Below are 20,327 nucleotides of genomic sequence, written 5' to 3' on the forward strand. Positions count from 1 at the left end.
AAAATAGTTATTTATCACGGTCAAAAGGTTTAAATAGCGTTTATCGCGTCATAGCGGACTGCCTAAAAAAACAGCGCTATGCTCAAACAGCGCCATAGCTTTTATGGTCCGAAAACGCTATAATGGCGCTATAGCGCGCTATTTAGAACCTTGATCACAGTACTTGTATATCTTTTTCTAGTTATCATTCATCTTGTGATAATTGTCTTTCATGTTCTTCTAGCTGTAATTCACCTTCTTTTAGTTGTATTTCATTTTCTACTACTTATTTTTTTTATCGTTTTCAAATTGTTTTTCATCTTCTACTAGTATTTTTATATAATTTATGATATTTTTAAAAATTGTAAACCATAAAAAATATCTTTCTTATTTTTTGATATTATGAGACGCTGCTTGAAACTGAATATTTATTACAACTCATAAACAATAAAAAAGGGGAATTTCATATATATTCCTCAAAAATCTCAAAATTACGTATTTTTAATTTTTGAATTAAATCAATATAAAATTAAAGTAGTCAACAAAATTGATTTCTATTTTAATATGTTTTTTTCGTTATTTTTTATCAGACTTTATACTAACTAAATAAAAAAATTTGATATGTGTGTACATCCCTATAAAGTAAATTTATTTCAACATTTTGAATCTGTCGTTTAATTAAAATCAAGCCGATGTTTTTTTATAAGCTTATCAAGAGACAGAATAAACTTAAAAAAAAAAAATTTAATTCTAACTCAAGGAACCGGATATTGTTCGGTTTTATATACTTAAAAAAATCAAAATAATTATTTGTCACGGTACTTGCATTTTTTTTTTTTGAATAATTATATGAAATCTCCCACTTCCATCCCCCCATCATCCTCCATCTCTTTAACAAATTTTAACTTTCATAAACTAACTTAACTAACTAGTTTAATTAAATTTATTTAAAACACTGTGGTCTCCCAAGTTTAATTAAATTCATAGATATAAATACTTGAAAGATAATAAATTAATACTTGCATGTCTAACTTGATATGAATATAAAGGAAAACTACTCAAACTACATGGGGAGAAGAATTATACACGTTTTTAGAGGTGAGTTTTTTTTTTCCTTTTTCAATATCGTTCACATTTCTCACGATCTATGAGGAATTTTGCGAATCTAAAATCACGAACTTATTATACGCAATTTTATCTTTCAAATGAGATCTATGATGACATACTTTCGGGCTCATCATCACACAAGTATTTATACCTCGTCGTGCAAGTATTTATACCTATACTTGTAAGTACTTATCTCCAATCGTGGACCCCGCATCTCCGCATCAACCTTTCCCAATCGTCCCTGCATCAACCCTTCTCTAACAAAAGTAGTTGACCACATAGATATAAATACTTTAGTTCATAGGTATAAATACTTGTAATACTTGATATTAATACTTTTAAATGTTAATAGTGTCATATGTGAAAAATACTATGTATAAATATTTAAATGATGAAGTATAAATACTCGTGTGACGACGAGCTCGAAAGTATGTCATCATGGATCTCATTTGAAAGATAAAATTGCGTAGAAGACGTTCGTGGTTTTAGATTCGCAAAATTACTTATAGATCATGAAAAATGTGGAGGAGATTGAGCAAATAAAATTGAGGGATAGTGGGGGGGATGGGAGTGGGAAGCAGATCACCTGCCCCCCGGGGTGCAGGAAAATCCTGCCCCCTCAGTCACTGTGGGGTGGGGTCGGGTTTAGGGTGGGTGGGGCCGGGTTTAGGGGACCCACTAACAGTGACTCTGGGGACAAGAGATTCGATCCCATGGGAGTGGGGGAACAATTATCAGGATCTTTTTTTTTAATTGTCTTTCACGTTGTACTGATTGTCTTTCAAATTCGCTGTATTTCATCTTCTACTACTAATTTTTGTATTTTTTTTCAAGTTGTATTTAATCTTCTATTAGCACTTTTATGTAATTTATATGATATCTTTAAAACTGGTAAACAATAAAAAATATCTTTCTTATTTTTTCAATATTGCGAGACACTACTTGAAAGTTGAAACCGAGTATTATTACAACTCGTAAACAACAAAAAATCATGTATATTCCTCAAAAATATTGAAATTATGTATTTTTTTTCTCTAAAATTCATAATAATTTACTCTTTTAAATTTCATAAACTCACAAATTTTTCTAACTAATTGATTTTTCTATTTCAACTCATTTTAAATTTATAAATGACCCATTTATAAATTTAAAATGAGTTGAAACAAAAAAGTTAATAAATTGGTTAAATTTGTAAATTTTTTAAATTTAGAAGAATAAATATGATATTATGAATTCTAGAGAGAAAAATACTTAATTTCAAAGTTTTTGAGAGGTATATGTGAAATTTTCTCCAAAATTATCTTAACCGGATCTAGAAGAGTAAGTTTCGGCCGAATATTCGTATTCGGTTGGAAACCGAATAGGAAATGAGTATTTGGTCCAATATTCGGTTTCGAATATTTGATCGAATATATTTTTCCGCATATTATCTATTTGGTCGAATATTTTCGAATAGAGAATAAGAATCCGAATAAGAACCGAATATTTCTGAATAGAAAATAAGAATCCGAATAAGAATCGAATATTTCCGAATAGATAATAAGAACCGGATAAGAACCGAATAAATTATAATTTTATTTATCCTTATTTGTAGTTTTGTAATTTGTACTGAGAGTTGTTAACTTGTTCTAACTTGTGTTATGTTTTATTTATGTTTATTTGTAATGTTTATCTATGTTTATTAGAGTTAATGTCTATGATTTTTTATTTGAAAATCCGAATATTCGATCACATACTATATATTCGGTAATCAGTGACTTTCTGAATACCGAATAAGAACCAAATATTAAAACACCGAGTAAAATAAAATGAGATGCAACGAGAGTACAATAAGTAATTTATTTGTGAGAAAAAGGAAAAATAAATTAATTAATAAATAAATATTTTTGACGTTGGTACTTGATATTTTGTCGGGACTCGAGACACTGAGGGTTCCACTGGACCCCACTTATACAAAAATTCACTTTGATGCTCTCGGTGCACAATTTAATTGAACTCCTTGCGCCACCCCTAAGAAAGTAGGATGAACAATTTTGAAAATGAACAGTGATGAATTGGTACGAGGTGGCATTCCAGGAGCATAGAGTGGTTTGCTAGCTTGATGCGCACGTTACATCCGCACCGCTGCCACGCTCCTCAATCCCAAAGTAGCCCAAATATTTGAGAGAGGGGGGATTTAAGAATTTTTTTTATAAATCATAAATAATTAAATCAAATTTACGATACTATGATTATTTTATTTTTTTGAAAAATCTTAAGGATCGTATGGTCCTTACGGTCTCCAAAATTATATTTTTTTCAGACCGTAAGGACCATACGGTCTTACCTTTTTCTTTTTTCTTTTTTTTTCATCTACCGCCACAGAAGATCCCTTCCTGCTCTTTTTTTTCCCAGACCGGACCAACCTCACAGTTTCCATATCTCTGTATTTTTTTCCTATTTCAACCATTTTTTGCTATTGTTTTTTTAAATAATTTTAATAATGTCAATTTTTTAATTTTTCTAAAGAAATAATTATTACTAGTTTGATTGAACAAGTGTTATTATTGGCTTGAGAATTTTAATTGGAGACTGACATATAATTTAATTTTTTTAAATATAAATATCCATCTTCTTCCTTCCTCCAACAAACAATTGATTTCTTCTTCTCCACTATTTTCACTTTTTTTTCAGCTAAAAACCAAGCTTTATTAAAATATTGTATTTTTACAGATCGGCCTCTGCATTGTGTTGGTAGCTTTCATCTAAATATTGTAATAAATTTATTTTTTCAATTATGATCATATTTTAGATTGTAAAATTGAAAATGGTGGACGATTGATTGTGAATTTTTTTTTTTTTTTGGGGAAAACACCATGTTTCTCTTTTCATTTCATATCATTCATATATATTATATATTTGACATGTTAATGTAACAAATTAAAAAATAGCAAAAAATGATTGGAACCCCACGGTCTACTCTAATAGCTAACAGACAATAAAGAGGTCTTTAATGTAACTATTTTTTTACTCTATTACCACAACAGACAATAAAGAGGTCTTTAGTTTTTTGCTATTTTTTAATCATATATATTATATAATTGCTATTGTTTTTTGAAAATATAGGCAGACCATGGGAACCACGGTCTCTATTTTTTTATTTTTATTTTTGCTACAGATCTCTTGCGGCAGATAATTGGAAAAACTGAAAAAAAAAAAAAAAAAAATAGAGACCGTGGGAACCCCACGGTCTGGAGAATTGTGAGACTGTGGGAACTCCACGGTCCTTATGGTTTTTTAAAAAAAAAAAGTCATCGTATTGGTTCCATAAAATTCATTTAATTATTTATGGTTTATAAAAAAAATTCGGGATTTAATGTTGAGCATAATACATAGTGGAACGCGATTGTGGAAAAAAATACAGAGGCGAAGACAAACTAACAAAACATAGTAACAAACAACTAATTTAATGTTTGGCGGTAATTATAAGGAGTACAACTAGGGTGTTCTTAAGTTCACTTGGTGAACTCAATTTTAAAACTCGTCAAATTGATTTTAAATGACGAATTGGAATCGTTGAAATCCGCCTGCTCATGAGTGATGCATCTACGTATGGAAATTTTAAACATTCGAATTAATTTAGTATAAAATCAAACTGTCAAAAAACGTTCAAAAAATGAATACATTAAAATTGATTATTAACCTTCTAATTTTGACCGATTGACTTTATACTAAATTAATTTGAATGTTTAAAATTTTCACATGTAGACGCATCACTCGTAAGATAGATGGATTTGAATGGTTTGGATTTGTATTTGAAGCCGATTTGACGGGTTTTAGACTTGAGTTTATCAAGAGACTTGATGAACTTAAGAACACCCTAGTTCTACTCAAATATAAGATATTTTATTTAATGCACGGTCAAAGTCAAACTTAATTACTCAAGCCTAAGGGTGTCAATGGGTACAACACGGATAGGATGGAAGTATTTTCATATTCATGCCCACTAAGAATGACTCTATCTATATCCTACCATTACCCATTAAGATTTGATTTTATCCTACCCTTACCCATTAAAATTATTGGGTAACGAAACGGTAGCGGATGAATAACGAATAATACTACTATAATAATTAGTTTTATTATATTTTACGAATAGAACATCAAAACTCATTTATTTCGCGCATATGCAATGATATTACTTATAAAAAAAAAATATACATTCAATTTCAACTAAACTGTATATTTTTTTATAAAACAAGAGAATCTAAAAACAAAAATATATCTTCCGACAAATTTAATTATTTAATTAAAAAATAATACATACAAATAAAAATAATATTTTAATTACAACAAAAACAATACACTAAATAACAAAAGTACTCACTAATTATTGCTCAAATATTATAATATTATCATATTTTATATAATTATCCTATTGAGTAACGGGTAAGAAATAGTCCTTACCCGTACCCTTACTCGTTTAGGTAATAAAAAAAAATTTCATCACTCATATCCATACACAATAAGGTAACGAAAATAAAATCTTATTCATCCTCGCCTTATTGAATACGGTACGAATTGGATAAATAGCTAAAAGGTATGATTGACACCCCTATCCCCTGACAATACATTCACCTGCGTATTATTCAAATTTATTAGGGTGTAAATGGATTCCGAATACGAAATTTTTCGGGTATTATTACAAATTTATTAGGGGTGCACCTGTCATCGCTTTTTATTATCAGATATAAATTCGGATACAATAAAAATCTATATTCCATTTTAAAGTTTAAAATTAAAGTGATATATGAATTTATAAAAAAAGTTAACTTTAAAAAAAATCTGAATACAAATATAATTATTTATATTTATGTTAATATTTGTGTCTGTATCTATTTTCCAATTAAAATTTAAAACCAATAAATATTCGATGCGTTAGATTTGTGCGATGCACCGGTGTCAGTACTGTTCCAAAAAAAAAAAAAAAAGAACCGACAGGCACCTCCCTGTTCCCCAATTGAATTTGTCTCTTACTATTACCTCTTTATTTTTTTTATTTTTTTTTTGAGCAAAGTCTCTTTACCTTATTTGGTTGAACCAGCCTTTAGCCTTACCTTCTACTCACTATTTTCCCTTCTTCCCGAATCCCTCCTTTCTTATATTTCCATTTCCGCTTCTTCAGTCTTCCCCCCCCAAAAATAGAAACATACATAAATATACTGATACTGATAGTCTATTACAAACCTCTCTTTAGTCTTTATATTTGAGAGAGAAACAGAGAGATCGAGAGATGGCTCATAGTCATAGTCATAGGTGGTGGGCTGAGAACGCAGCCAATCACATCATCAATTCCACCTCCGCGGCTATGTCGCCGTCGTCTCTGCACCTGCACCAGCATCAGCATCAGCTCTCTCATCTGAGCGCGAACCGCCTCGACTTGCAACAGGACAACATGCCCTCCTCTCCCAACAGCAGCGGCAGCAACGACGACGACCACTCTCCATCCGCCGCTGCCGCATCAGATCCCGCCTCATCTGGCGGTGGCGGCACTTCCTCCGGACGTCGTCCCCGCGGACGCCCTCCCGGATCCAAGAACAAACCCAAACCGCCGATCATTGTCACCCGTGAGAGCCCCAACGCTCTCCGCTCTCATGTCCTCGAGATCGCCAGCGGCTCCGACATAATGGCAGCCATCGCAGGTTTCTCAAGGCGCCGTCAGCGTGGCGTGTCAGTGTTGAGCGGCACTGGTGCTGTGACCAACGTTACGCTGCGGCAGCCAGCAGCGCCTTCTGGCTCTGCTGTCATCGGCCTCCATGGTCGATTTGAAATCTTGTCTCTTTCAGGCGCGTTTTTGCCAGCACCATCGCCGCCAGCTGCCACGGGACTGACAGTATACCTTAGTGGCGGGCAGGGTCAAGTAATGGGGGGAAGTGTTGTGGGGGAACTGATTGCGTCTGGACCGGTGATGGTTATCGCAGCCACATACTCTAATGCAACATATGAGATGTTGCCACTGGCAGAGGATGAAACTGATGCGGGGCCACAGCTGCAGGATAATACAAAAGGTATGAAAGTACCTCAGAACGGGTCGGATGGCAACGTGGGCGGCGAAACAAATCAGGATGCGAATGCGAATGTTAATGCAGTGCTGGTTTCAGGCGGCGGGCAGAATAATTCGGCAGTGGCAGCTGCCTATAATATGCAACAACAGAGTCTGATGCAAAACGGGCAGTTGCCGCATGAGGCGTTTGGTGTCTGGGCAAAGCCGACGGCCTACTAGCACTACCATTATCTGTTATTGCTAGTTAGGTCGATTGATCTGCTAAATTTAGGGTTGCACCACTTTTGCTTTTCTTAATTTGTAGAGAGAGAGAGATATATGTATGTTAATTATGTGATCATGTTTCATGTTATAGTTCAATTAGTTAATTAATTAGTCCGGTACTGCATGCATGCATGTTGCTTCTTTAATTAATTATTTTAATTAGGCATTGGCTTTCTATAATTTTCTATGGACCTGCAACACTTTCTTGTAGAAGCTCTCGCCGTTTTTTGCATATATAGTTAAATTAATGCTTTCCTCAGTTCCTGCTTGATATAATCTTCTGACTTTAATTTTAATTTTATTGATTAATTGCGCTGGTTGTCGGATAAGGCTAATTTTTGTTTCTCTGATATAAATATAACAATTTCTGGTACATAACACTTTCCAATATGTGCATGTCCAGTTGATGTAATTCTGATTTTTTTTTCCTTTTGTTGCACTGCACGATGAGCGCATCAAATTGCATACTCGCTCCAAGAGAATATATATATATATATATATATATATATTGCTAAAGAAAATTAATATATATTATGTTCTTAATTTTTTTCATTTGATTGCATTTTTTCTAGGTTAGTAGATACATTATATGTTGAAGTTGGAAGGAGATAGTTGTAGTTAGTGAGGGAGCTTTCTAACTTGAGACTGGGACCCAGAAGGGAATCAAGTTGGATATGTGATTGACTGCTTGTTCTCCGGGTTCTATTTGTAAATAGTGAAGCCATAGTAGAAACCAATTAATGCCATCTTTAATCTGGCCCTAGCTAATATCTGATTTGATTTGATTTGATATGATTTTGATTGCTCTCCTGCTATATGGCTTTCCTAGATGCTTCCAGTCCTTACATTAATTAAAATATGATCTCATATCATGTATTCCTGTCACCAATGTATCCATAATTACATGAGTAGAATTGGGGTGTTCTCAAGTTTGCCAAATTTTTTGATGAATTCAAATTTAAAATCTGTCAAATCGACTTCAAATGATGAATCTGAATCGTTGAAACCTGTCTATCTTACGAGTTATGTGTTTGCATGTGAAATTTTTAAACATTCGAATTAATTTAGTATAAAGTCAATTGATCAAAATTAGAAGAATAATAAATTAATTTTAATGTATTTATTTTTTGACTGCTTCACATTATACTAAATTAATTCGAATGTTTAAAATTTTCACATGTAGACGCATCACTCGTAAGATATGCGGATTTCAACAGTTCAGATTCATCATTGACGAGTTTTACACTTGAGTTCACCAAGAAGCTTGGTGAGCTTAAGAACACCCTAGTTCTACTCTAATTACATGCATGCTGCCTAATTAAGCCAATGCCTCCAAATAATTTTGTACTAGGTTGGTTCCCAGGCCTTTGATTCAGAAAGAGAAGCTTTTATTTATTTAAACGAAAAACTAGAAAAAAAAATATTAAAAAATTCTTGATAGAAAAAAAAAAAAAATTTCCGAAACAATGCTTGTACAATATAAAATAAGAAATTAGTTGCATTGGAATTCCTAGAAAGAAAAATAAAAGAAATAACAGAACTATATATGCTTATCAAAGATCTTTTCCTTGTCATTGCAACTCATGTCTCACTTCCATTAATTACAAATTTCTTAATTTTTACAGAGAAGATAAGATAACATAGAGGCTAAAAGATTAAATTCATCTTTATAGATTATAGATTAATTATTTTATTTTAACAGTGCTATTATGAAAAAGAGTAAAATTGATAATCCTGCCATATATCCTGGGGTGCTTCTTGCGGATATCCTCTTTATGTAATTCAAAAATTGGACGAATTAATTACAAGCTCTCTAAAAATTCATAATTGAAAATTGGCAAATAATTAAAGTAATTAGAGAGCTGTGCCAGTGCCAGTGCCAGTGCCAGTAGAAGGCCAGCATCCATCAATTAATTAGTTCTGGTAACAAACACCATTAGGTGCGTGAAAGTGAAAGCCCGATATTTGATTGGATATATATATGTTTTTCAAGTACCTTTAATTTGGCCGATGAGCTGCTTCATCTCTCTCTATATAGTACTTAAATCGTGCGATATATATGTTGGGATAAGGGTATTATAATACAAGAATTCAGATTTCTTTTTGATATTTTCCATTTTCTATATTTTTTTTGGTATCAGCTCCTACATGTTAATATTTTAATATGTAACAGTCAACTCATGCCGCGACAAATGCAGAGAGAAACCCGATCAATGAATATGATGATGGATGCATTTTGGATTTAATGGTTAGTTGAAGGGGCAAAAAAAAAAAAATCCTCTTTTGAAGTTTGAAATAGGTAGGAGGTGGCGTACTGACGCTACCAATAAATTAAAGTCCTTTTTGACTTGGGCTATCGTAGCTTTTTGACGATATCAATAAACTAAAGTTTGAAATAGGTAGGCGAAGTCAGGCCCTATCGTGTTCATATACATATATATTCATATTTGTATTCATATACATTTTTAATATATTGATCCTTAACGTATGCATGCATGTTTTCCCGTTCAATTCAAGATAGATAAGTTTAATTTACAGAGAATGACTTAATTTTGTATTCTAGACCAAGTCCACAAAGCATGCAGTTAATTCTCAAGTTATATACATCTACGAAGTTTTATAAATTTATAACAGTTAAAGGCAACCTAATAATCTATATATGTAGGGGTATTCCTAATAATATTTTTAATAATATCTGGAAAGCAAAGATTTCTCTTAAGATCAAAGTTTTTGTTTGATTGCTTCGGCAGGATAAAATTCTTACTAAATGCAATTTACTAACTAGAGATTGGCAAGGCAATGTAGATTGTGTATTTTGTGGTGCCCCGGAGACTGTAGATCATCTATTTGTTACTTGTCATTTTATTTCTACTTTGTGGTCTTGGATTGATAATCATAATAATTTTGTTTATAATTGCACGCATGTATCTGATCTATAGAATTTTGAGTATTGGATACCATTAAAGGATGCATTATTGGTTGAATTGATTAGGGCAGCTACTTTGTGGATTGTTTGGTTAACTAGAAATAAAATTTGTTTCCAAAATACCCAAGTACCATCTATTAGTTATGTAGCATCTTCTATTATTGCTATGACATCATATTGGTGTAAAGCGCGTTTAGATAATTCTTATTTCAAGTTATCATTAATTTTACCTTTTGATGTTTCTTCTTTGCCTCAGACAAGTACTATGATAGTTCTACCAGACCCAGACTCACAGGACAGATCCAGTCCTCGATTGGATTCAGACGTGGACCCTTCTCTTGGTTTCGAAGGATCGTCCCTTCTGAGTGATATTAGTGATATTAGTGCTATTAGTGACATTTAGTGGATTTTCTTGTGATTTTTTGCTCTTATGTTAATTTTGTATCTTAGGGCCTTTTATGTTCTTATGATTTGTGTTTTGTGGATAGTAGTTCCTAGTGGTTGAGGTTCCACTAGTTGGGTCTATATTCGGTGCTTTGCACTAATTTTGTATATACTTTGTAGTTTCGCAATGAAACTGGTGGAATATTTCCACTTTTACCAAAAAAAAAAAATCTATATATGATGATGATCATCATTCGACTGATTGAACAAAAGGTTGTGCATTTGTTATATCGGAACATATATATACAGTAAATAGTGTTTTTTTTTGGAGCATCTAGCTATCCCCGTAACAATCTCCCATTTCATCCCCCGATCATTAACTACTTCAATAACTACTAACTACCTAGGGGGACCACTTACTATTTGGGGACCACATAATATTTGAAAGATTTTACAACTAGCGTGCGCAAGTATTAATCTATAATGCATCAAGTATTCATCTATAACACATCAAGTATTCATACCTAATATATCAAGTATTTTTAAAAAAAAACTGGACACGTTTTTAGAGGTGAGATTTTTTTTTCTTCGTTCAATCTAATCAATATTTCTGACAATCGGTGAGGAATTTTGCAAATCTAAAATCACAAATGTTTTTGACATAATTTTATCTTTAAAATGAGATCCATGATGATATACTTTCGAGTTGTCCGTTGTACAAGTATTCATCCTTATCGAGAAAATATTCATCATTGTCGTGCAAGTGCAAATATAGAAACTGGACACATCACTCATCCATCTTTTACACGTTTTTAGAGATGGTTTTTTTTCTCCGTTCAATATAACCAATATTTCTGACGATCTATGAGGAATTTTGCAAATCTAAAACCACGAACGTTTTCTACACAATTTTATCTTTCAAATGAGATCTATGATGACATACTTTCGAGTTGTCCATTGCACAAGTATTCATCTCTTATCGAGAAAGTATTAATCCTCATCGTGTAAGTGTAAATATAAAAACTGGATACATCACTCATCCATTTTTTACATGTTTTTAGAAGTGGGTTTTTTTTTCTCCGTTCAATTTAACCAATATTTCTGACGATCTGGGAAGAATTTTGCAAATCTAAAACCACAAACGTTTTCTACACAATTTTATCTTTCAAATGAGATCCATGATGACATACTTTCGAGTTGTCTGTTGCACAAGTATTAATATCTTGTCACGCAAGTATTCATACATAAGATATTAAGTATTCATTTATACACATTGAAGTATTCATATCTAAGACATCAAATATTCATTCATATATCTCTATTTTTTTTTCAAAATTTTGTTTTTATGTCATTTATTTAATACGCAGTGGCCTAATTCACCATTAATAAAGCTTTGTTCTTTGCAAAACTCGCTACTTCATGAGCAAGGGGAACATAAACATGAAAAAGATTAATTGCATATACATATACAAAATTATTTTGATACGATCGACAGTGACGGATTTGACTCGGTAGAGACGTGCTCTAGTATTCATTCATACACATTGAAGTATTCATTCATACACAATGAAGTATTCATTCATATACGTTGAAGTATTCATTCCTGGCAGAGGCGTGCTTGATTGGGATGGAGTGACGGATGATCTCCGACAGAACGTTCGCTGGAGCAGGAGTAGCAGGCATAGAGGGAAAAAACTGAGGCGAAAGTGTAAGAGGGAGGGAGCTTATTGTATTTGCCATTTCGAGGTGGGAGAGGGATGGGAGCTTATCAAAGGAAAAACGGAGGCGGAGGAGGAGGTGGGATGTGGAGGTGGGAGAGGGAGGTAGAGGCGGAGGTGAGGTGAGGTGTAGGAGGCGGAGGTGAGAGAGGGAAGTGGGAGGCGGAGGTGGGAGAGGGAGGTGGCAGGCGGAGGCGGAGGTGGGAGAAGAAGATGGAGGTGAAAGAGAAAAATGGAGGTGGAAGAGAAATGGAGAAAGAGGAAAGAAATAAAATGTTGTTAGAAATAGTAGTTATAGTTATAGTTAAAATATAAAGTTAGTTGGGGGATGAAATGAGGGATGGATAGGTGGGGGAAATTATAATTACCCTTTTTTTCCTTCCTTTCCATTTTCCATGAACAGATAGTGGATTTATTTATTTATTGGCACGAGACGAGATGATAAGAGAATTCGTATCCTCTGCATTAACTCAAAAAATTTTGAGTTAATGAATCTTAACCGTTCGATTTGTTTTAAGATTTATACAAATTAGATCTGCACTAATATTAAAATACTCCTATATTATAGACAAGAGCCGATTTAATTCCGTTTAAAATTAGACGATTGAGATTCTTTTAACTCAAAATTTTTTCTTTTGAGTTAATGCGGAGGATACGCATTCGATGATAAGAGCGGTAGCGGAGGTGTTATTTTATTAATTAATATTAATGATTGGAAGAGGTGCCTCGTGCGTGAGTGTGGGGACGTGACACCGTGGCAGGACGTTACAAGCGCATATTTCCCACGTGCGAGTGAACCCAACCACGCTCAACTGCACAAAAATCGATCCGTCTCCTCTTCATGGTCCCAGCTTTAAATGTACTAACATAAATAACTTATTTATTTATGATATATTGTTAGGTTTGCGTGTAGGAACCCAGCGGTGGTGCAAGTTGGAGGTGGACTGGAATGGAATGGCAATTGATAGTTGCTACCGTATTTGACCAGAGGCAGAGAGATTTAGAGATAGATACAATGCATCATGCATGCATTTGCTGACTTGAGAGTAGAGAAGAGGCGGCAGCGAAATTGACATGACCCAGTCTAATTGAATTCACGACTGTGATTTGTCGGACGATATTTGTATCATTAGTTGAAACTGGCACAAACTGCCAGTACTAGCAAGCCACCTGATTTGAATTTTGATTTAGATTGCTCAGTGCTTATCGTAACCATAGCCCATAGTTATTACGGTACCAGTACTAGTTTGTATGACTAACGACTAAATATCCCCCAAGTCAGAAAGAACCAATTTTTTAATCTGTAGCATTTAAAATAGTAAATTTAATTTATGACATTATATCAACATTCGCAAGATTGCAAAAATGTCGTCGTTAACAGTATTTTTTTTCACCTCTATTACAGAAACAAAAACATTTTTTAGTTCAATATATTCTAAATAACATTTACTTTAGGACAAAATGTTATTTTATGTCATTGACTACGATTTCACCTAAAGAAAACATTTTATCCTAAAAGAAACGTTACTTGAAATATTAAAATGAAACGTCATTTTTATACTAAGATCAAAATTCAAAATATTGTCAATGACAATATTTCACTCATAGAGGACGACAGAATTTCAATAATTTGCTGATTTGACATCTACGGATAAAAAAATCTGCAAAAACAAAGGCAGTTAATCAACCCTAACCCATAAAGTAGCAAGTAGCATGGGTTAGTACAAAATAGCAAGTAGCAGTGTTATTAATAACAGTATGTGCTAATCGGACGGACATGCGATTAATAAAAAATAATCGACCGATTAGTCAGGAAAAACCGTGATGGTTTGGTCACTGTCAACCGACTAATCAGCCAATTAATTGACTTAAACGCATGTTTTTTACAACACCGGTAAGTAGTAACAGCATGTCGAGATGCATGCCAAATCTCCATCTGCAGCATGCTTAATCATCTCACATCTGACATCTCTATGAGAAATTATATCATTCATGAACAACAGCTATAAAATACGCATATTCAAACAAAAATGCCAACCCATACTGGGAAGCCCAAATCATGTACCTATTTTGCTTCACACTCAGCCTTCTGTACTAGACCCAAGAATATATAAATAAAATCCACCTACCAAGAGAACCAGACAACTCAGAAAGAAAACAAAACTGATGCATACAACAATTCATTCAAATTTGAAGACCTACAAGATTTTTTTTTGTTCATTTAAAAGCAGAAAAGGCTAGCAAAATGTTGTCACGTACCTAACACTTGGTCGCAACCAATTGTGCAATAATCAAAAGAGGAAGTGCTTAGTTTCTTACCTTTTTTTTTCTTTTCTTTTCCTTTCTTGATATTGTTCATCTGCCCAGCATTCTTTTGGATAAACAACATACTATCTTAATGCGTAGCAGCGCTTTTCTTTGCTCGGAAGGACTGAAGAGCCCTCTCCTTCAACTCAATCTCCAGCCTCTTTTGTTTTTCTGACTCCAGTTCGTCCTCCGATCCGTCTCTCATATCAGCATCGATTCCAGTGTCTGACAGAGGCGTGGCAGCAGATTTGTGCTTCTCCCTGTGCTTCTCTTCACGCCGCTGCCTTTTTTCCTCTCTCTTTAGACGTCTCTTCTCCTCTCTCCTTTTCCTCCTCATCTCCTTCTCAGACTCTTCGGATGACTCTGATTCCGAGCTCTCATCTGAGTACTTCCTATGCTTCCGGGACTTCTTGTGCCGTCTCTTATCTTTGTCACGTGATCTCCCTTGCTTCTCCATATCATCATCATCATCTGAACCACTGTCGCTTCTCCTTTTTAGTTCAAGTTTCACAGGATCAGGGTCTGGCCCATATTTCAGTTCTTCCTCGGATTCATAATTTTTTTCATTAGAATGCTTCTTTCTCTGAGCTTCTTTCTTGATCCTGTCCGGGGAATAGTACGTCTCTCTTATAGATTGTTTGTCAGATTGGTGCCTCTGAGGAGAGGTGATATCATCAGGGCTAAAGGCATCTCTTGCTCTCTGTTTGGTAACATATTCTCTTTCTTCAGGCGAGACTGATGGACCATACATGTGTTTCCTTGTCAGAGCCCTCCCTCTGAAACACATTGTAAGAAAAAAAGAAGAAGGTAAAGACAGGTATTACACAAAGTTACTTAAGTCAAGGCATGGTTAGCACGTCAAATAAAAGGAGCTGGCAAGAACAAAAAAAATTAACCTAGAACGAGAAGGTGGCTCCTCTTCTACACTGTCATCAGGGCTATCACGGGGGTGCAACTGTTTCCCAACATGTCTGACAGGACTTTCTGAGATGTTCTCAAGCCTGTGCCTTCCAAAATCATCAAAATGATTTATTTTAATAGATTACAAAAAAAAACATGAGCGAGTCTATGGTACTATGCATATCATGGGTTGTTACCGTGCTACGGCTCTATATTCGAGTTTTCAAATCCTAACCGTCGATCCGAACCGTTCATCTTGTTCTCCATATTAATATGTGTTTGGAGACCAAATTTTACATTTTTTGAAATTTTTTTACTATTTTTTTAGATATTTAGAAAATCACTTGATCTGAAAATTCTGGACCATCCAAAAACAGTGATTTTCAATAAATAAAAAAAAATAGTAAAAAAATTTCAAAAAATGTAAAATTTGGTCTCCAAACACATATTAATATGGAGAACAAGATGAACGGTTCGGATCGACTGTTAGGATTTGAAAACTCGAATATAGAGCCATAGCACGGTAACAAATAGTAATATGCATAGTACCATAGACTCACTCAAAAAACATTCTATTTCAAGGGTTCATTTATTTGGTTCTGTTTGATACAACATTTTAAGGTCAAAAGAAAAAAGGAAACCTTTTATAAATAGGAGAAGGATCATGGTATGCAGATCTGCGAGGCGATTTCGAGCGAGTAGGGCGAGCAGGTGAGTTTTCAGGAGAAGATTGGGGACTCGACATTTTATCTCTCACAAGTACTGCAATCGAGTCTGGACCCTTGCGCTTTGCATAAGCTCGTTCAGCCCTTGCTCTCCCATTAATATGCTGATCTGGCGACCTTCTTTCCATGTCCCTAACAAAAACAACACACTTAGTTTTCCAAATAAACAACAATGCAAGCAAATACAAACATTATTCTGCAGAGCTCACCTTGAATTCACCCTGGACCGATAGGAAGGACTACCACTTTGATCGGGACTTGAACTATTCCTGCAAATTTTATCCACTATCAAACTCAAGTGCCTTCTTGTTTTAATTTTTGAAATTATGCAGGTTCCACACATGAAACCAATCATATCCCAATGTATCAAAGATGAAAACCTTTCTTTCAAATTCCATGATAGTTGCAAATTTCAAATCAGAGTATCAGACAGAAAAAGGCAATTGATTCTGTTGACTTCTTACCTCTTTCTACGAGGAGAGGATCTCCTGGGTGGAGGCGGGGGCACAGGAGAAGGAGAGAGGGGCCTACGCTCGGGCAGCGATGGTGACCTACGCCTCCTGGCAGGAGGAGAAGGGGATCTTCTGGGTGCAAGCTCTGGAGATCTACGACGCGGGTGCGGAGACCTCCTACGCCTAGATGGGGACGGCGATCTCCTCCTGGGGTAGTAAGGAGACCTCCGTCTTGGAGATGAGCGCCTGGGAGATCTATACCGCCGCCTCACAGGAGATATGGATCGTCGCAGAGGAGGTGACCGAGAAGCACGTTTGGGAGACAATGATCTGCTCCTTGCCCTACCATCATTTCTACAAAAATGCAACATACTAGTCAATCAGTAACGGCAGTCAGAAAGAACAAAAAATAAAAGAGCCTTCAAAGGAATTGTAATGGTATCTGCGTAATTATAAGAAAGGAAGTGCACGCTTGGTCAAGTGCCAGACCTGGGAGGTGAGATGCTACGTGATCTACTTGCTGGAGGAGACTTCCTGAAAAGAAACCACCGTTATCCAATTGGTGGAATATGCCAAAAATAATAAATAAAAATACACTTAACTATTAACTTTCTATTTTCTTCCTATTATTTTTTCTTTTTGTGTTCTAAAGGACAGAAGAGTTTGGAAAACATTACCTATTGGAAGGAGAATGATCGTCAAATCCAGATTTTCTATATCTCCTAAGGGTAAAAAAAATAGTTGATTAGGTTTGAAGCCGGAGAAGCTTATAGGGCAAAGAAACACAGGTACATATTTGTCTATTGGGTAATGCACAACAGAGACCCACCAGAAAAGAAGCACACACCAGCACACTATAACGGACAGATTGCTTAAAAATTCACCAAATCTCTGACTTCACAGAGATCATTTGGTCAAAAACATAGATGACAGTGTAAAATTTATAAGACATATCAGGAGTGGCCTCAAAAATGAGAGAAGCATTTCCAGCTTTGCACAGGCTCTGAATGCAGATATATCACAACAACAAATGAAAGAGAAAAAGAGGGTTTTTGAATGCAGACCTTTCCCTTGATTCTGATCCATGCTTTGATTCGCTACCTCTGTTATCATCGGTATTGTGGGTCATTGGTTTCTGATCCTACAGTAGTTTTGAGGTAAAGAAGGATTATCGGGTGGAAGCAATCTATCTGAAGAAACACAAGAAATGTCACAACAAACAAAACCGGTAACCGATGAAAGATATCTGTCTCGGACAAGAAATGCATACCTTTTTCTTCAATTGATCCAGTAGTTGTTGCTCCTTAGCTTCTTTCTCCCGTTTCTTCTGGATCTCCTGCACTATCCTATCACTCTCCGCCTACGCAACAAGCACACATCACACTTACATTCTAATTTCTACCAGATGATTAAAAAAGAAGTAAAATCTGAAGATGAGTTGGCGAATGTGAATTAAAAGATGAGAGAAAGGGGCGGAGTGGGAGTGGACCTTTTTCTTGATGATTTCTTCAGCTTTGGCATCTAAAAACTGTTGGGGCACGCCACTGGCATTTTGCTGGGCACTGAGGAGAAGGCCCCAGAGCTCACGCATGAATTTGGCGGTGTTCTTCTCCATGAAGCCTGTAAGCTGTATCTGTATCTGCTTGCCATCCACCTCCTGCATCTCAAATTCAGTTGACTCTATTAGTCTCACACCAATTAAAATGACATGTTTGTTTGGAAGTTTAGAAGGTCAGTATTTTGCAGTAAGTAAAGCAAAGTGGGAAGTAAAAGTGAAGCAAGCATGTTGAAGAGGGGCAGAAAAGAGAACCTTTGCATCGAGAAGGCCGAAGATGAAGTTGATAAGCACTTCGTCTTCAAAGCCAAGTAGCTCAGTGACACGGGTGGCAATCCATGGTTTCATCACCTCCATTTGCACTTTCCTCATGTCCACCTGCAATTCCAACAGTGTTGACAGATCGTGTGTGTGTGAGAGAGAGGGAGGGGTAATTTATTAATTAATTAAATTAAATTAAATTAAAAGAAAGAAACCAATTGGTCGAGCTCCAGAGGGAATTTCTGAGTTTTGAGCAGCTTGGCTTGCTTGTTGGAGAAGCGAGTATCTTGATCCGCAGAGGTGCCCTGCTCATTCAATCCATAAATTATTCACACAAACTTCACTTGGGTTAATTTTAAGTTACAAAGCAACCGAACTTACTGACATCCGACGGGCAACACAATGAATTAATCAGTTAAGAAGGGCAAGTTAAAAGTAAGAAAGGAGAGGAGAGAGCGATCTATGACTATGATCTATGTGAGTGAGTGAGGTCTATGCGTCTTACCCGGAAGAAACCGCCTGACATCTTGGGTCTACTCAGTCGTTCCTCTAGTCAGAAATCTAGGGTTTCAGAGGAGAGGCAGACCCAGAAGCAGATGCTACGATGCCACCACAACGCAAGGCAACTAGGCAACTAGGTAACTAGGCAAGGAAAGAGAGAGCGACTCTGCGGCTGGCCAGGTCAGGGTTAGAGAGTAGAGAATCGGGCTGGGGAAGAAGGAAGATGCTGTTTCAGTTTACTTTCGTTTCTCAATTTCAACTTGCCAATTAGACTACAGAGACGAAGACTATTATCATTCTATTTCATTTTCATTTTCGGGCTTAGCCCGGGCCCATCTAAAACCTCTCATATCTTCTTTGAACAAAAAAAAAATCGATCCCAGCCCATCTCATCGGTCTGTCCACCTATTGGATTCCATTCAATTCTTATTCGCCTTTGAAATTCTTATTAATTGCAAAAATTTCTCACCAAAGATTCGTCTTGATCTTTAAATGCATATAAACCGCCTTGAAATTTTCAATTTGGAGATAATTTGTTCCTATAATGCTATTTTCTTTTCATCAATGCGACTGTAACGAGTACAATATTATATATATTTTGCACCTTAACTTAATAATATGTTTTCGCTTTAATTATTTTTCTTTTGATAAAAGGCTTTGTAGCCCGTTTTATTAAAGAAACCATGCAGTCTCTGTTACAAAACAAAAAGGTACGAACTATGCTACGCTACCAGAGTCCATTGGTACCAAAATACTCTAGAACTATTGGAGACAACAACCAAAACATAGAAGCAGTATAAGCATATATTACAAACGACCCTAGGAACTAAATAAACTTGGATAAGCTAAATAGCACTGACTTCAGTAGACTCGTCTCCTCCAGGAGAAGGGGGCTTGTATATGACCATTTGGAGTCCTGGTTCCACCTCTTGCACACTAGTGGGGTCCCACACCTGCAGGGGAATGAGATCAATATCCTTTGGCATCCACTCAGCTTGCACAATGTCTTTAACCTGTTTTTTGAAATTTCCTGCCCAATAAGTGATAAGAGAAATGATTAACAATACTATTGTTCTAAAAGTTTTACGAGATGTTGGATTAAAGCAATATTCATTTCTCAATTTCTATATAGTCCAACAAAAAGCACTAAACATGATTAAAAATGATGTTTTGGAAAGTCCTGAGAGAGAGTTGGCAAAGTGCAG

General features: G+C 35.4%; 2 protein-coding genes across 5 annotated transcripts; one reads left to right on the forward strand and one right to left on the reverse strand.

Annotated features, from left to right (window-relative positions):
• Nucleotides 1–6,196: 6,196 nt before the first annotated feature.
• Nucleotides 6,197–7,517, forward strand: LOC144568045 (AT-hook motif nuclear-localized protein 15-like). Of its 2 annotated transcripts, XM_078318274.1 has the most exons (2): nt 6,202–7,204; nt 7,238–7,517. In XM_078318274.1, exons 1-2 carry the CDS (start codon nt 6,359–6,361, stop codon nt 7,346–7,348), a joined length of 957 nt encoding a protein of 318 aa, XP_078174400.1. In that variant the 5' UTR covers nt 6,202–6,358; the 3' UTR covers nt 7,349–7,517. The 2 variants fall into 2 exon arrangements, with proteins under 2 accessions (XP_078174399.1, XP_078174400.1); XM_078318273.1 differs by having other exon boundaries at nt 6,197–7,517.
• Nucleotides 7,518–14,585: 7,068 nt separating this feature from the next.
• Nucleotides 14,586–19,387, reverse strand: LOC144568046 (splicing factor PWI domain-containing protein). 3 transcript variants are annotated; one of them, XM_078318277.1, is made up of 13 exons: nt 19,127–19,387; nt 18,837–18,926; nt 18,616–18,738; nt 18,295–18,462; nt 18,076–18,165; nt 17,870–17,946; nt 17,483–17,527; nt 17,295–17,339; nt 16,818–17,159; nt 16,563–16,622; nt 16,270–16,485; nt 15,625–15,729; nt 14,586–15,504 (listed from the first exon to the last, which is right to left on the reverse strand). In XM_078318277.1, exons 1-13 carry the CDS (start codon nt 19,145–19,147, stop codon nt 14,817–14,819), a joined length of 2,070 nt encoding a protein of 689 aa, XP_078174403.1. In that variant the 5' UTR covers nt 19,148–19,387; the 3' UTR covers nt 14,586–14,816. The 3 variants fall into 3 exon arrangements, with proteins under 3 accessions (XP_078174403.1, XP_078174401.1, XP_078174404.1); XM_078318275.1 differs by having other exon boundaries at nt 15,625–15,735; XM_078318278.1 differs by lacking the exon at nt 16,563–16,622 and having other exon boundaries at nt 15,625–15,735.
• Nucleotides 19,388–20,327: the final 940 nt, after the last annotated feature.

The sequence above is a fragment of the Carex rostrata genome, chromosome 17 (genome assembly GCF_964058835.1).
Source record: "Carex rostrata chromosome 17, lpCarRost1.2, whole genome shotgun sequence".
In the NCBI taxonomy this organism is placed as follows: domain Eukaryota; kingdom Viridiplantae; phylum Streptophyta; class Magnoliopsida; order Poales; family Cyperaceae; genus Carex; species Carex rostrata.

Excerpts from the sequence above, each read along its gene's own strand:
- LOC144568045 (XM_078318273.1), top strand. The coding sequence starts at position 6,359 with ATGGCTCATAGTCATAGTCATAGGTGGTGGGCTGAGAACGCAGCCAAT.
- LOC144568046 (XM_078318275.1), bottom strand. The coding sequence starts at position 19,147 with ATGTCAGGCGGTTTCTTCCGG. Across the intron at positions 17,528-17,869 it reads GGATCAGAATCAAGGGAAAG|GAGATATAGAAAATCTGGAT; the intron begins GTCTGCATTCAA and ends TTTTACCCTTAG. Across the intron at positions 17,160-17,294 it reads CGTAGCATCTCACCTCCCAG|AAATGATGGTAGGGCAAGGA; the intron begins GTCTGGCACTTG and ends GCATTTTTGTAG.